The sequence below is a fragment of the Saccostrea cucullata genome, unplaced genomic scaffold, assembly GCF_032062105.1.
Source record: "Saccostrea cucullata isolate Sc308-1 unplaced genomic scaffold, CSIRO_AGI_Scuc_v1 ctg9803, whole genome shotgun sequence".
Lineage (NCBI taxonomy): Eukaryota > Metazoa > Mollusca > Bivalvia > Ostreida > Ostreidae > Saccostrea > Saccostrea cuccullata.
This window is the reverse complement of record NW_026924762.1, coordinates 1-18263: the sequence shown is the minus strand read 5'-3', so window position 1 is coordinate 18263 and position 18263 is coordinate 1. Positions and strand designations below refer to the sequence as shown.

At 33.2% G+C, this 18263-nt stretch overlaps 1 protein-coding gene across 1 annotated transcript; it reads left to right on the top strand.

Annotated features, from left to right (window-relative positions):
* The first annotated feature begins 9003 nt into the window (after positions 1-9003).
* On the top strand, positions 9004-18194 carry LOC134267265 (uncharacterized). The gene is made up of 12 exons (XM_062749486.1): positions 9004-9092; positions 9363-9409; positions 10539-10782; positions 11104-11223; positions 11459-11528; positions 11631-11693; positions 11846-11896; positions 12174-12206; positions 14730-14833; positions 14920-14979; positions 16049-16168; positions 18037-18194. Exons 2-12 carry the CDS (start codon positions 9377-9379, stop codon positions 18192-18194), a joined length of 1056 nt encoding a protein of 351 aa, XP_062605470.1. The 5' UTR covers positions 9004-9092; positions 9363-9376.
* The last annotated feature ends 69 nt before the right edge of the window (positions 18195-18263 follow it).

Here is an 18263-nt window from a genome sequence, read left to right as displayed (position 1 = left end):
CGCCTACGCTGCCAGGAGCTCCTGCACCATGTGCCCAATCTCCTGGTCATCATCATCGGAAGAACTGTCTTCTCTTTTCCCTAAATTCTGCCCTCTGGGTTAGAGGCACCAAGAGTCGAAAATGGTTCCTACACAGGGGGCAGGGCATCCCCTGTTCAATGATACGGGCTGCACATAGCATGCAGGAGGGTCGTTGAATACAACGACTACAACAGTAGTTGTTTTCCTCATTCTCCTGCATGCATAGACTACAATATATCCTCTGGGTTGGGACCCGGAAGCCCCAGGTGGGAACCCTATCCTGATTCCGGGCTTGTACCTGGGGGGGCTGTAGCAGCAGCGGGTCTGGATGGTGGTGGGGGTGGCGATCTCGATGGTTGTCTTCTTCTTTGACCGCCTCTGACCCTGGTGTAGGGGTGGGCCCTCCTGGTCCTACTTTGTTGCTCTGTGTTGAGTTGTACTCTAACCATGTTGTATCTTGAGATCTCCGCCCCATTGTCCAGGTGCCTCACGATAACAGTGGTCTCGATGGCGATCCCCGGAATCATAAATAACTCTTCATGAAATTGTTGGGCCATCTCTCTTTTCTTCTTCTTCTTCTTTCTTCTTTTTTGTGTGTTACATTAAATCAGTCACGAAGGAATGATACTGAAAGCACGGAGGGTCTATATTTATAAACAATAGCAGACGATAGTTCAATCGCGGTAAAACATGGAAAATCCAATCATGTGATCATATGTGATTGGCTAACACAAAAAAATCGCTTTTGGTAAACACGCCCACCACAGTGACAAAGCGAAATTGAGGGAACCCGATCCCGAACCCGAGTGTATATGACGTCATACAATAACATAACAGTGATGTAGTATTACATGATTTTTTATTTTTTTTTATTTCTTTTTTTAAAAAAAAATCCTCCGGAATTGTATTTCGATCGGCTACTCATTGCATCCAGGGGGACCTCACTGGTCTTCGGTGGGGGGTTAGTAATTCGTAGATTTTTGATTTTTGAGGTTTGGTATTAAAAGTCACTGATTTTCTTAACCTGTGTGAAATTTCCAGGTATTTCATTACGTATTGAATACATACTTTTTCTTTTCATCGCATCTATGTCCTGTCACAGTAAAAAATTAATTTTTTTTACTTTTTTTTATTCTCATTTTATACCTCAACCCTCGTATAAAACGTAGGTAAAACGTATATTTCTTTTGCACACGACCCCCCTTACAGGTGATGCAACAGGTATAGAAAACGCAGGTCAAAGGTGCACACGACCCTAATTTTTTTTGCACACGATTCTTACAGATGATGTAACGGGTATAAAAAAGCCAGGTAAAAGGTGCACACGCCCCACAGCAGGTATATAAAGCAAAACTGTAAAATTTAAAGATCAGTCTTAGTTGATATTTTTTCAAAACTGGACAGAGGTGAAAAAAATAGAAGCAATGATGAATACCTCAGAAAATTCCCAGTATTATGTGACACCTGAAGGATATGTAGGAGCTCCCATGCCAGAGTTAATAAAGGATGCACTGGATTTGGATTTGAATTTGGACATGTATAATTTTCCTGAGGACATAACTAAAGAAGGTATGGGCATATTAAATACAACTCTGGATGGAATTGTGAACATGCTGTCTAGTCTGGATAACAAACTGAATCAAATGAACACCAAGATGAATGATCTTGATAACAAGGTGAATAAATTGAACACCAAGGTGAGTGATCTTGATAATAAGTTGGATAAACTGAAATGTTACAACAGCAGTGGATTTTGTTACATTCGTGACCAATTATCCCCAATCACAAGGTCATTAACAGGAAAGACAAAAAATGAGAGGAAGGGAACCACTTACCAGAAAAAAGAAGGATCAGAGGGATCAGGAGAGAGTAAGAAAATTAAACAGATGGATCCATGCTACGTATTAGTAAAAGACATACAAAAAACTGAAGAAAAAAAACCTGGGGAAACCAAGAGGAAACTACCCCTGACCACTGAAAAGGCCCAGAAGAAAAAGAAAATGTAATTGTATTTTTTTCATTCTGAATAAAATAGCCTTGTTCTAGTATTGTGTGTGTGTTCTTGTCTTTTTTTTCAGTAAAAAATCCAGGTTTGATCTTGTCTTTCAGTAAAAAAAAAAAAAAATCCATTTTTGCACAGGGTCCTTACAGATAATGTAACAGATATAAAAAACACAGGTAAAAAGGTATTTTTTGCACAGGGTTATTACATATCCACCAGGTATATAAAGCAAAATTGTAAAATTTAAAGATCAGTCTTGGTTGGCACTTCGAACTTGACAGACGTGAAAATAGAAGCAATGATGAATACCCTACACAACCCTAGTTTTGTGACACCTGAAGAATATGTAGGAGCCCCCTTTAATTTTCAAGAATATATGAATAAAGAAGATATGGGTATTTTAACTACAACTCTGGATGGGATTGTTAACATGCTGTCTAGTCTTGATAACAAGCTGAGTGATATGAACAACAAGATGAGTGGTGCTGAAAACCAGCTGAATCATCTGAAAAGTTACATGCAAAACAAAATGAAAGGAGGAGGAAGCACTTACCAGAAAAAAGAAGGAACAGGGGGACCAGGAGAGACTAAGAAAACAAGACAGACAGACCCATGCTACATCTGCAAAGAGTTAGGGCATTGGGCCCCAGATTGCCCCAGAAAAAAACAGGATTCGTGTTACAAATGCGGAAAATTTGGGCATTGGGCTAATCAGTGTACAGAGGAGGATCACCAATTCGTAAAAGACATACAAAAAACTGAAGAAAAAAAGCCTCAGGAAACCAAGAGGAAACTACCCCTGATGAGTGATAAGGCCCAGAAGAAAAAGAAAATGTAATTGTATTTTTCATTCTGAATAAAAATTGCTGTGTTCTTGTTATTGTGTGTGTTCTTGTTTTCAGAAAATCCAGTTTGTTATTGTCTTTCAGTAAAAAACCAGTTTGAACTGGTTAGGCTGGCTAGGCTGTCTAGACTGTGAATGAATGCGTGACGTCATAATCACATTCTTTTGAGTGGCTGCCAAAAAAATCGTAGTAGCAGCGTATAGTATAATGTAAACACAGTGTAAGCGGCCCTCCGTATTTAGGGGAATAGGTTAGGGGTTGGGGGGTTAGGGTTAGGGTTAAGGGGATTAGGGTTAGGGTTAGAGGGGATAGGGTTAGTTAGGGTTAGGGTTAGTTAGGGTTAGGGGGATAGGGTTAGTTAGGGTTAGGGGTAGTTACGATTAGGGTTAGGGTTAGTTAGGGTTAGGGGGATAGGGTTAGTTAGGGGTAAGGGGCTAGGGTTAGAGGGGTTAGGACTGCACTCAGTTGACCCCTTATCCTCCCAACCAATCAAAATCCTCCATTTTTTGACCTCATTTGCATAAAAAGTGCACTCAGTTGACCTCGCCATCTAGACGGTTTATACTACTAGTCTATATATCGGTTTTGAATTCGATGAACAGTGTCGTTGTAAAAATAGAAATTTTTGTGAAATACTTTCAAAATGTTACTCCTCCTACAGTATTGGCCTGATTTCAAAATACTAGTAGCTTGGCACATAGAAGACTACACTTAGATACGTAATTCTGTGTATCGGTTTTTGATTTCGATGAATGGTGTTGCCATGGTGACTAAAAATAGAAATTTCCATGAAATACTTTTAAAATGCTACTCCTCCTATACTTTGGTTTGATTTCAGTATAACTTGGCACACAAACAGACTACATAATTCTGTACATAGGTTTTTGATTTCGATGAACGGTGTTGCCGTTGTTACTAAAAATGAAAATTTCCGTGGAATATTTTCAAAATGCTACTCTTCCTACAGTTTTGGTCTGATTTCAATATAACTTGGCACACAAGTAGACTACACTAAGATGCTTAATTCTGTGTATCGGTTTTTGATTTTGATGCAGGGTGTTGCTGTTATTAAAAAATAGAAATTTCTGTGAAATACTTTCAAAATGCTACTCCTTCTACAGTTTTGGCCTGATTATAATATAACTTGGAGCACAAGTAGACTACAATAAGATACATAATTATCAGTTTTGTGTTTTTGATTTTGATGAGTGATGTTGCCATGGTAACTAATATTGAAAAATCTGTAACATTTTATTACAAGCTTATCCCTCAGTTGTAGTTTTATTGCAATCTTGCCACAAAAAAGAGTTCATCAAGGATCATTATTCTATTTATTGCTTTTTAAGTCCCAACTGCTACTTTTTCTTTATCATAAGTACACACCAGTAGAGCTACAGTTTCAACAGAGACTTCTGGTTAATTTGTAGGGATAGATGGATCGACTTTCCTCGAGAGTAAAAGACCATGTCAATTTTCGACACTTAAGGTAGGATTCTTCTCTGGTTTCTGACTAGATGGAATATTCAAAAAACATTTGTTGATATTCCTTATATATTTAGATGTATGAGATTTTAAAGACCATATTTTTCTTCCCTCATCACAATTATACAACTTTAAATAGAAATGGTAAACTGCGTTTGAAAACTAGCAGGGACTATACTTTTGGTGGAATGGTGGCGTATGAAAATATCTTCTTTTCTGCCTCTCAAAATTAATGTAGAACATTGAATTTAGTTATAATTTTTACACAATCAAAGAGTAGATGAAATTTTCAAATGTAAGTTAAATTAATAATAAGAGACTAAAGTTTCAAAATATATCAAATAAATAAGATTTTTCACACATACTAGAACTATGTTGGCTTTTAAATGCTTCAAATCTAAGTACAGATTTGAGCCAAAAATCTGTAAAAAGTGTTATATTTCTCTTAGTAAACGATAAAAACTTTTAGTTTTTGTATCATTTTGTACCTTTACGTGACAACTTTACTATATGTGAAAATTGGAAAAAGTTGAAAATAGGAAGTATATAAAAATAACTAATAAATCCTAAAAATTAAGAAAAGTAGAGGAAATTCGGATTAGCAAATATCCATTTTATTTAAATTATCCATGTCAATTTGGTAATATCATCTTATAGGCCCTATATGGTAGTATCTTTTCATGCAAAAAGAAAAATATTCAATCTTTTGTATTACAAGTAGAAACGGTAATTCTTAATGTCCAGGAAAAAGGTAATGACCTTGACCTGACCTTGCCTCTAATATTAAATGGTCAAATTTAATCTCACTGATACCATCACTTAGTGATATTTTCCTCTTGATTCTGTGAAAATTTCATTAATTTTTAAATACAAGAAATGTGAGAAGAATCCTACCTTAAATGTTTTTCAAAACTACATGCGTAATGATTTTTCAGATATGCATACTGGTTTTTAGCTTACCTTAGCTGATAGCACAAATGAGCCCCTGAACGCCCATTGTCTGGCATCTGTCCTTCTGTCTAATTATTAGTCCACCCGAAAATTGTTCTCAAAATCACTAGGTCAATTTAACCAATGTTTGCACGAAGTTTCCCTCCATAAAAGAGATTCTAAATTGTTAAATTGAAGGACCGCGTCCCCTTCCAAGGAGAGATAATCAAGTAGAGGCAAACATAGGGTTCTGTATTTAAAAAAAATCTTTTCAAATTATTTCTTGAATGGGAATTCAATTTTTTTTTTTTTCAAATGAAAGAAAAGGTGAGCAAGCTCATATACGCCGCGCTCCCCCAAAATTTAAAGTACTGAAAATCCCGAGAAATATAAAGAAATCAGAATTTCCCGGTAATATGCACATCTACACATTGTGTCCTAAATATCTGCAAAGTTTGATGAAATTCTGTGCAGTGGTTTATGAGGAGACTGTTCATCTCTATATTCAAGGTATGGCCAAAATCTAAGTTGAAAAGTGCCGAAATTCGCAGAAAATAAAGGATTCGGAATTCCTGGTAATATGCATATCTACACACTGTGTCCTAAATATCTCCAAAGTTTGACGAAATTCAGAGGAGTTGTGCTGACAAACTGTTCATCTCTATATTCAAGGTATGGCCAAAAACTAAGTTGAAAAGTGTGGAAATTCTCGGAAAAAATAAAGGAATCAGAATTTCCTGGTAATATGCAGTTCTACAAAGTTTGACGAAATTTTGTGCAGCTGTTTAAAAGGAGTTGCGCTGACAAACTGTTCATCTCTATATTCAAGGAAAGGCTAAAAATCTAAGTTGAAAAGTGTGGAAATTCCCGGAAAAAATAAAGGAATTGGAATGTCCCGCTAATATGCACATGTACACACTGTGTCCTAGATATCTGCAAAGTTTGACGAAATTCTGTGCAGCGGTTTATGAGGAGTTGGGCTGACAAAATGAAAGAAAAGGTGAGCAAGCTCACATACCCCACGCTCACCCAAAACTCAAAGTTTTGAAAATCCTGGGAAACAATAAAGGAATCGGAATGTCCCGGTAATATGCACATCTACACTTTGTGTCCTAAGTATCTGCAAAGTTTGATGAAATTATGTGCTGCGGTTTATGAAGTGTTGCACTGACAAACTGTTCATCTCTATATTCAAGATATCCCCAAGAAATCTAAGTGGAAAAGTGACGAAATTCCAAGAAAAATAAAGGAAATAAAGAAATTTCCTGTTAATATGTACATCTACACACTGTGTCCTTGATATCTGCAAAGTTTGACGAAATTCTGTGCTGCGGTTTAAGAGGAGTTGCGCTGACAAACTGTTCATCTCTATATTCAAGGAAAGGCCAAAAATCTAAGTTGAAAAGTGTGGAAATTCCCGGGAAAAATAAAGGAATAGGAATGTCCCAGTAATTTGCAGATCTACACACTGTTTCTTAATTATCTGCAAAGTTTGACGAAATTCTGTGCAGCGGTTTAAGAGGATTTGCGCTGACAAACTGTTCATCTCTATATTCAAGAAAGGCCAAACATCTAAGTTGAAAAGTGTGGAAATTCCCGGAAAAAATGAAGGAATCAGAATTTCCTGGTAATAAACACATCTACACACTGTGTCCTAATTATCTGCAAAGTTTAATAAAATTCTGTGCAGCTGTTTAAGAGAAGTGCTGACAAACTGTTCGTCTCTATATTCAAGGTATGGCCAAAAATCTAAGTTAATAAGTGCGGGCGGAAATTCCCGGAAAAAATAAAGGAATCGGAATTTCCTGGTAATATGCACATCTACACATTGTGTCCTAAATATCTGCATAGTTTGATGAAATTCTGTGCAGTGGTTTATGAGGAGTTGTGCTGACAAAAAAAAAAAAAAAAAATAGGACTGACGGCCTGACACTCTGACTGACTGACGGAAGGGTCAAAAACACTCTACCTCACGCAACTTGATTATTTCCCTCCTGGGGTGGAAATATGACTGGAATATCTTTTTAAAATATATTCCTTTCCAGAACAACTTAACCAGAACATATGAATTTCAGATGACCAGTTCCCAGGGTAGTCTTGATTGTAAATTATTTAGATCATGGTTCCCAGGGGTAGGATTGGTCGACCACATTAAGAAATGAAAGTTTTACATTTAGCAGGTATTCTGAGAGTATTGCATAATTAATACTAGTCCCCTACCGGCAAGTGTAATCTGGTGTCCATTAAAAATGACGTAATTCCATCAAAAAGTCATTTAGGCAAAACAAAATGCAAGCTTTATCAACAGGCACGTAGCAACAGGGGGGGGGGGCTGCCCCCCCCCCCCCCTACTTTTTTCCCCAACATTATCTTTACTATAGAAAATGGCCATTGAAAAGATGGTCCCCCCCACTTTTTACCACCGTGTATTCATAGCAAAGAAATATAGGAAAGAATTTCGAGTCTGATATTATGGAATGCCATATACGACAGCCAACTGCTTACTGCCGACTGCTGCCTGCTTACTGTCAACTGTCAGCTGCTTACTGTCAACTGTCAGCTGCTTACTGCCAACTGCTACACAAACTTGAATAAATTTTATTTTTATATTGATATTTATGTAAATTTTCACAAAAAACAAACAAACAAACAAACAAAACAAACAACAACAAAAAGAAAAAGCCGATCAAACATTTAATATATCTATTTGTTTTTACTGTGTTTTACATGCTTAGATCTAGAGAAAGGGGTCCAGATCACCCCTCTGAATTTTGTAAAGATATTTAATGCACAAACTAAACCAACTAAAAGTTATTTAATGTATAGGCCCTAAATTAAATCAACTAAAAGGGACCTTAGAACCCCCACCCCCCTGAAACGCGAATTCGTGTTAAGTTGGTATAAAAAATGTCATAGACATGAAGGTGCTACGCATAATTACCCCCCCCCCCTCTCCCCAGCTGAAATAAATTTTCACATTTAGGAAAGGACTAACATTCGTTTTATTTTCTTGTCAAGAAATTTCTGGGCTTGATTTTTTTTTTTTACCAGAGTGACCCTCTTGGTAAAATGTCCTAGATCCGCACCTTGTTTTTTTACCTTCTTTTTTTTTTGAAAATTCATATAAATATAACATTTGTTCAAATATGTGTGGTTGTTGGCAGTAAGCAGTCAGCAGTTGGCAGTAGGCAGTTGGCTGTCGTATATGGCATTCCATAAGTTTGGGCATTTTTTAATTTCCTTTTTTTTTTTTTTTTTTGCTTGCCAACTTTTTCAGGTAAGGAAAAAAATTGTCTCTGGTTGCCCCCCCCCCCCCTTCCCCTTTCAAAAACGATGCTACGTGCCTGATTAACTCATGAAGTTACACTCGCATATTAAAAATCAGCTTAATACCTGAAAGCGGCCACAAAGGGGACAGATGAGACGAAGATGGAATCTACACGCTGCTTTGTTATGTACAGGAAAGATAATATCAATGATCTACCGTTTTTGCATTTTTATGTGTGGAAAGTGATAGCTAGATTTGCTGTCATTTTTATTTACACTTTCTGATTGAACAAAAAAAAAAAATACATGTACGCTTTTGTCTGTAAGTTTACCGCATATTTTTCTCAATTTTCTAAATGTTTTTAATCTTGGTTACATTTTTCTTGTTCATTTATCAACTTTTCCGTTGAACACTTTATGACGAGAAAACCTTTTCTTATTTCTCCCACGGTAAACCATACATTGGGCTCTATGTATGAATCGGATTTAAAAATAGAAGAGGAATTTCTTTGTTAATATATTCTCTCCGATTAAACTCATAAAAGGCAAGAATACCTTTTACTTATACGATGTGAATCTATTTCATTTATGAATTGTCACAAAAAAATTACACATTTTAAAATTAAAAGTCATAAATTGTACTTTCTTTATAATTTGGGAAACGGTCCAATACGTACAATATCATATCAGTGACGCAAAATAATCTCTTTGCTTGTGCGGGGTAGGTTATTTTTTCTATGTAATATATTTAATAATTTAATTCACTGTTTAGCTTATAATGAAGCATACTGATGACTTCTTTTTTCTGTACATAGATGTGACATAAAATATGTTGAAGTTAACCTTTCTCGTCCTTATTCAGGTAAGAACATTAATGAACATTCACTTTCATTTTCTTACAACTTACATATTCTTAATCATCTTCTATATAATGTATATGTAAAGAATTTTTTTTGCTATTTTACATTTTTATTAGTTTAAAATGAAGGTTTTATAGAATTGAAGTCAAGTGAAACATTTTTTCTAGTTTAATAAATTGATATGAAAGTTATGTTTGTACAACTACAGTATCAAATGTTTCAGAATGTTCAGATACTACTTGTACATGTATACGTCGATTTTGAATTGAATACTTACACTATAGGTTTTCATATAAGTACACGGTACTATATTATCGCAATTCTATCATATGTATAATTTCACATGCATTTGATGTGTCTGATGTTGCTAAAATGTCTATGTATAAGGTATTTCTAAGGTAAGGTATTTCTTTTCATAAAATGAGTGAAAGTTTGGTCAAGATATATTTCACATGTACAGTGTCCGTTCAGTGATGGTCCAGCCATGGATGCACAGAAACTATAATTCTTATAAAGGATACAAATTGTTGATTCACTCTGTATTTGTGATTTTATTCCTAGTCAGAGTGAAGTATTAAAACTTACGGCTATAGTTAACTGTCCATTAAGAACGTATTAGAAATATGTCATGTATATACATGAAAACTTAATTACATAATAAACCAGATAATTCGGTGGAAACACACGTATGTGTTTAATAAAAAAGAGCAAAACTGCACTTCAAACTTGAGTCTTTGTTTTTTTCTTCTCTCTCTCTATGTATATATTTTTGAGTCTTATGAATACAATATAGAAAGAAATCACGTAGAAATCTTGCATGTGAGAAAAAGTGTCATGTAAAAATTCAACACGATAAGAAGGTTCATTTGAGATATACGTATGTACATGTTTTAATAAACAAATATTAAACATCTTATGTAATTTAAAATATATTCCATGCACTTAAAAATAATCATGATTCTATATATCTGTATTTATCGCCTGAACAGTTTGTAGCGATATATGCACGACAGGACTCATAACATTTCATTTCACATTTTAAACCACGTGTAGTAGAAAGCACATTAAAAAAAATAGACTGTTTAAATTCAAAATGCTTGCGACATTTAAGAATAGATTTATTTTCATTAGGTAATTCTGATTCTCATAAGAAACTGCGATTCTGTTCCTCTGCCGCAGTGGGTTTGGAGGGTAAATTCTTGCCCTGATCCAGACAATATCACACAATGGAAAGAAGCCTCTAAAAGAATAAACTGCTTCTATGATTTGACATCTAAAGACCCGAAGGAACAGGAGAGGGTATATCACTGTTTACCAAGCACCTATATGAATGAAAGTGTAGAATTTTGTGGAAGAAGTGTACCAATAGCTCCAGGTATTGTCAATAAATAATACAATTTATAAAAAAAAAAACTCGTGTGAAATATCAATGGGAATAACAATCTGTTGATACATGTAATTTAATAAAATTTTCAAATTAATATGTACGTATATTTCTAAGGGAAAGTACAAAAAATTAATTAAAATCTTGACAATAAACTTGTTAATTAAAAAAAAAAAGCTTTTAGTTGTCATTGGACAAACTAATTTTAACGCTGTGCTGCATGCTTGCCAGCTACTTTAATTTAAACATGGAAACTTCAAGCAAATATTCGAAGTTTTAAAAAAATTCTTTCTTTTCCCTACATTTCTCCAGGAAACTGTCCGGTGTACAACTACAAACATTCCCAAAATAAAGCACCCAGCTACTACAATTGTAATAATTTTACCACTGGGTGTCCAAAACAGATGTTTTTCTCCAAAGAGGTGTATAAATGTATGTAAATATGTTTTTTTTTTTGTTTGACATATACTTAAGGCAAAGAAAAGATTATTTTGAAAATTTTAATTTACTTGAAGAAGGGAACACACTGATTAGAGTTAGATTGGAACGTTCTCCCTTGGTAGCTGTGTTTTTCCCAAACAAACTTGCATGTCAGATTATGAATCCTAAATTTTATGCAAAAATGATAAAAAAAATATTTAAAATAGTTTTTGATTTTTTTTTCCAGATCCAATGTGTTTGAAAATAAAATTAGGATGCTATGAAGCAGATTTAAAGTGCATAAATAAATCAACTTCGTAAGTATATATGATCAGATACAATATAAAAATTCTTGTTCAGAGTTTTGTTCAGTGAATATCTATTGTCATGTACTGTATACTTTTTTTTTTTTACCAAAGCACCCCAGCTACCACGGTACTTTTAACAAGGACTACCCGACTGGAATCTTCATTCAAACCAAAGTAAATATATGAAAATATAGATATAGATATATGAAAAAAAAAATAATTGATATAATTTATTATATTATGAATTATATAATTTTTCCCGATTCATGTCATTGGAACTGCTGTCTAAATAAAAAAAAAATATATAATATATCATACATTCATAGCTCATCAAACAATGATCCAAGTTCAGAAAAAGGAAGGCTTCCGGATGTTGGGTAAGTTTATTCTAGAGAGCAATCAAATACAAGTAAAAAGAATGCTTAGTTCCTAGTTCATAAAATTATTCTTGCAAAACATCATTGTCCGAATGTATCCGATGTAAAGGTTATTCACATAGTTTAATTTGGAAAAAAGATCCAATGAATTTTTCCCAATACTACATATGAAACATTAAAAATATGAGAACGTGTTCAAATTTATCTTCATGAACGAAATTCAAATTTAAAAAATAAGTATATTCATTAACTTGACTATTAACATTTTGTAATTGAGAATGAATCCAGTCACGGAATATGATAGCGGAAGGTAAGTTGTGTGAATTTTATCTTTAGGAATAAAAAAAAAAATAGAAACTATAAACATTGAAAGAATTAAGGGGTTCTCTGTCAAGAAATTACATTCAAGCTTTATATTCTTTAATATTGACAACTCCTGACTTTTATTTGTATGTAATACACGAATAATGATAAAAATAATACCCAGAGGCCCGTTTTACAAAAGAACTTACGACTAAGACCAAAAAATTTAGTTGATTGTAAAATTTTGCAGAGATAATGATTGAGTTTAATATTACTATCATGAAAATATCTTTCTACATTCCTTTTAAAAAGTTTAAACCCATTTTCAAATTAATGCAAATATGAAAGTTACAAGCAGAATAAATTTTGGTCTTAGTTGTAAGTTCTTTTGTAAAACGGACCCCTGGCCTCTATAAATTCAAAGGGCAATACTGGTAATGCTTACGCTACGTACTTGATACTCGATAAATAATTCGGTTCCATCTCGTGCTAATAACCGGTATTTGGAAATTAAATGCGCCTTTTTCTGATCAGATTTTGTCTGCCTTTTCTTAAATCTGTAAACTTTTCACATTTTCAACTTCCTCCCCATTTATATTAAACCTTCAATACGCAGTGTCGATTCAAGTTGTTCAGATTACTAGTATTTCTTCAAGAAAAAGGACGGTGCAATAATGGAGAATCAAAGTTTTACAAAGAAAAAAAATTATGAACAGCAAAGTTGTTTGTAGTCATATTTATCAATTAAGAATAGTTACTTCCATTCATCTGTTGACAAAATACAGTGAGCTTGAAATAAAAGATTTAAAGCCATATATGGCGTATGTACAATGAAAATTATTAGACTAAAATTATAAGAACTTATTATTTGTATCATTACTTTATATAAATATAGAACTTTTCCGTAAATTACAAAATCTAAGTCAATTGCGTTATGAACATATCGCAATTTAATTTGGATTCTAGGAATTTTCTCCGACTCGGAAGAAAATACAAAAGATTTAAATAACACATTACAGAGAAGATAAGATCGTATTATTAGATGAAACGAGGTGTTCTTCGTGTTCAGAATTGTATGAAAAGCTTTAATTTAAATGTATTAACTATATTTCTTTACTTAATTTTGTATTTTTCAAAAATATATTTTTTTGATCAGTTACGCCATATATGGCTTTAAGATTTTAACACTTCTATTTCATTTTTTACATGAAAAATACGTAAATGGTACCGAAGACCTTAGAACAAAGTTTTCGTATGATAAACATAATGACTTCAACTTTTCAATCTTCAACTTCCCTTAAGCGTATGTAGTAATAAAGCCGTATCATCTGCATATAGAGTTTATAGATCTCAGTTGATTCGATACGCAAAACTTCAAATACATGCTCTACGTACAAAAAAAATTAATTGTAAGCTACTGACAAACAAGTTTATTAAAAAAATATCAACAATTTCGTCTAAGGATGCATCTGGGGATGGACACTACCAGACTTGCTTCAGATGTTGGTTTTAACCTATATTTTCCAGATGAGTGACCAGGTTAAAGTTTTTGGAGCAGGTCCATTCCCAAGACGAGTGACCAGGTTAAAGTTTTTGGAGCAAGTCCATTCCCAAGTAACTATAAGCCCTACCGGGATCAAACTTGCATGGATGATGCATCTGGGGATGGACACTACCAGACTTGCTTCGGATGCTGGACCTGACCTACATTTTCATTCCAAAGTAACTAAAATACCTACCCGAACCAAACTTGCATGGGTGATGCATCTAGGGATGGACACTACAAGACTTGCTTCGGATGCTGGATCTGACCTACATTTTCGTTCCCAAGTAACTATAAGACCTACCTGAATCAAACTTGCATGGATGATGCATCTAGGGATGGACGCTATCAGACCTGCTTTGGATGCTGAATCTGACCTATATTTTCCGTACAAGAGACCAGGTTAAAGTTTTGGGAACAGATTAATCCCAATGAACTTTAAGCATTTGATATCTGCAGTATTAACAAATTTATGAATATTTGTTTACACTATTTTTGTAATGTCATCCTTTCGTTTCAAGAACTTTACAAACCTAATCCAAAATATTATCTTCACAAACTCGATATTATAAATAATATATCACTTCAAATTGTCAATGACTGTGTGGAATATACACTGACTCAGTTAGCATTATTTTAATGAATGAATAAGGTCACAAATATCTAAATATAATAATTTTCAAATAGAAATTAGAAGTAATTTAAAATTCCCTTAATTAGAATGTCTAAATATTAAAAGTATTCATATCTCTGAAATAAAATATATCGAGAAAACTAACAGTCTACTCGTACAGTCCTAGACCATCTTCGCTTCGTGTTTCATACATAGTATAACACATGTATAACACATGTAATAGAATTATGTAGTACATGTTCGTAGTTTTTTTACAGAAATTTCATTGAACTTAAGAAAACACGTGCATTTATTACTACTTTTAGTGTATTACTAATAGATTTTATCACTTATTTAAGATTTTTACTTTACAGTGAAATGTACTGGATGTTACCTGTCGTGGGTTTCGTAGGAGCTTTTATTGCAGGCATTATTATATTAACTATCATCAAAAGAAGGAGACTAATCAAGTGTTTGAGTATGTATTTTTTAAAAAGTGTGATAATTAAATTTACCAGATCTCTTGAAAAATGCTTGAATTGCCATGGACATATTTTATTGTAGAAAAAATTGGGATGAATGAAACACACATGGTTGATGATGAAACACAAATGAAACGATTATGTAAGTGGTTTTGCTTCTCCTTCATTTTATTTTACTTTTGAATAATATACTGTGTGTCAAACTTATACCCCATAACTCACTTTCTTAGGAGGAAAGTCTTCAAAATCGTCCATTCATATGGTTAAAATATTTTATTTTGTATTCCTAACAATCAAAATAAAATTGAATTAATTACATTCTAAATTCTTATAAAAATCCTTACAAAAAGATACGTAACGGGCTCCAGAAATGTTCTACAGAGCCTTTCTACTAGTATTTAATTCTCACTAAAATATTTACAACAGTAAAGAAGAAACTTCAGACGTAATGTAAAACGATTCGAGAAGTGGTGTAAATCAGATGTGAATACGTAAAAAAACTCCAAGGAACTTATAGAAAATTTGAAATCAGAAAATTATACTAAAATTAGTAACATCAAATTGTACGACATTCCAACACTTTATCAGTCATTCCCGACAGAAAATAATGTCAAGACTTATTGAAATCATAAACAGTTGGCTTTTTATTCAAAATAAATCAAAACTCGTTATCGTAAATTTACTTACCCTGTCACTGGTCATTTGTAAACTTATTTTCATAGGAGGCTTTTAATTGTACACACGAAGATTCTTCAGTTTCTGTTATCTATGTAGTTGGATATGAAATCTTTCAACAATTTGTTGGATCACTTAAGATAAAAAGAATTATCTGGGCAATTATTATTCTTATAGACCGAATGTTATTAAATTCATGGAAATCATGTCAACCTCAAACGAAAAAGTGATGAAAAAACTTTGTATATTTATCCAAAAAAATTATGCTGCTGTCTGTCCTCCTTGATATGTTTCCCCACTCTTTCTTTCTACCCTTAATCTTCTGTCATGTTTCCTATATTGTGTACCTCTGACCAGACTATTTATATTGTATATAATGTATATATGTTATTTATGCACAATCCCCCTTGTACCAATAGATTGGTCTGGGTAAATAAAATGAACTTGAAGATAAGAAAATTATGAACAATTTCTGATGTTAGTTTGTCCACTGAAAAAAAAAAACAAAAACAAATTAAATCACTTCATTTTTTAAGTATCTATCCCACCTACGAGGGACAGCAACCAATCAGATAATGAAAGCAAAGCAAGTGACAATGACAATGCGGCCATCAAGGGGAGCGATTCTGCAATAGAAACATTGGACTCAGATTCAGGTAAAGACGATATAAAGATTTTAATAACCCCTGTAATAATAATAATCTATATTGGTGTATCTAGTTGGTGTACGTTTTCATTACAGAGGGGCAGGTTACAACGCACTTTGAAAAATTACGCACTTTGAAAATTTTTTTCAAGGTGCGTTAAAATTTGGGACCAAGCTAACGCACTTTGAAAAAAAATAATTTTTTTTCAAAGTGCATTAAAATCGACCATATTAACGCACTTTGAAAAAAAAATGTAAAGATTGATCAATATTCCTTCAAATAATCGGTATGATGAATAACAGATCCTGGTTTGATTACTTTTTTTATGATAAAGTCACTGTAGGACCTGAGATATTGACGTTTTAGATATTTAAGGTTTTGATAAAATAAAAGGGAAAATTAAAGGGTCTTGAAAAAAAGAGTGATGATTGTTTAAGTTCATTGATTCGTTTCTTTTTTTTTTTTTAATTCTAGTCTTTGATAAGAAGATGTAAAGGTGTATAGGGGGCACTAACAGAGGACAGCTTCAAGCAACTTTGCATTTATCATAATAAAAAGGGGCCAATTTGATTTTTTAAATCTATGAAAATTCTTTCTCTCTCATACTTTTTACTGTACTTAAAAATTTCTAGTTTTCATCTGTTTTAATTTACTCATTTATTATTGAAAGTTTTCAACATCATACCAGTTAGGTAAATACATAATTATATGAATGCTTTGAGTATAGCATAGGCATCGAGACTGGGCAAAGGGCCAGGGGAGGGGATGGGGGCTAAGCCCCCCATTTATTTTGGAAAGATATATACATCGTATAAGCATCGAAAATGCAGCGTACCCTTTTTAGGTTTATTGCTCCCTTCCCCCGTTTTTTACCGACACGTATTGGAAAGGTAAAGATTTGGACTGAGGGATCTTATACCCGTCTTCTCCTCTTTTCGACGGGAGTAAAATCAATTCATTTATGAGGTTAGGGTTAGGCTTAGTTTTGAAAGATAAATAACAAATAAAATTTTTCCATGACTAAAATATTATTTTTTTTTAAGTGCGTTAAGTGTCTCCATGGTAAAATATATTGATGTAGACTCTTAACGCACATTAAAAAATTTTTCAAAGTGCGTTGAGTTGGTCCCAAATTTAACGCACTTTGAAAAAATTTTTCAAAGTGCGTTGATTTTGTCCCAAATAACGCACTTTGAAATTTTTTTCAAAGTGCGGAATTTTGTCAAAGTGCGTTGCCACAGGGGCATTTTCGGAAGAAAAAATAACCCATATTATAAGTATATTAAAAGTTAAATTCGACCATGAAACGGTATGTTCTAATTTCTGGTAAAGAGCAAAATTTTTAAAAATGAGTGGTTTTAATAATTTAATTCCAGATTTTATATCTATTGAATAAATGGAAGAAGTTACGGTTTTGGCTTAATTGTGTCACCAACAATTATTATTCTTAAAAAATGAAATTTGTTTTAATATGAGTTGAGTGGATGAAAATCATAGATCATTATAAAATAGGGCATGAAGAAAGACAATTTTGGAAATATGACGTCATGAATTTGTTGCATTTTAAAATTTTTTGCAGAAAAGCACGTCAAATGATTCATTTCTATGCTTATTTTCCTTTAAAAAATAATGTCTGTCACCGTTACTCACGTCAATATTTAGAAATATTGGGTAAAATGCTTTGAAAATTCACAAATCTCGTTTGAACTACCTTTGTGTCTATCATTTCAATATTAAATGAATAGATTTAACATCTTAAAATATTGGAACCAAATCAATTTAATGAAAAAGCCGTTTTTTGTGTATCTAAAAAAGAACTGAAAATAAAAAGGTGTCATAAATTCATTAATTTGATAAAAGACATGCATCAATTTCAGAGAAAAATGAAGATAATACTGATCCAAAAACTTTCCATGAAGAAACTGAAGAAAAGAGATTTTCAAATAAGGTGAAAGAAAGAGACGAGAAAAGCAGAGTTAAACAAACGTCGTGTGACATCAAAATTGAAAATGGTAAAAGATTCAAGTTCACTTAACTTTTGATATAATATAACAAACCAAAGTTGATCATTTTTAAAGATTGTATAAGCCAAGATTGCAGTGAC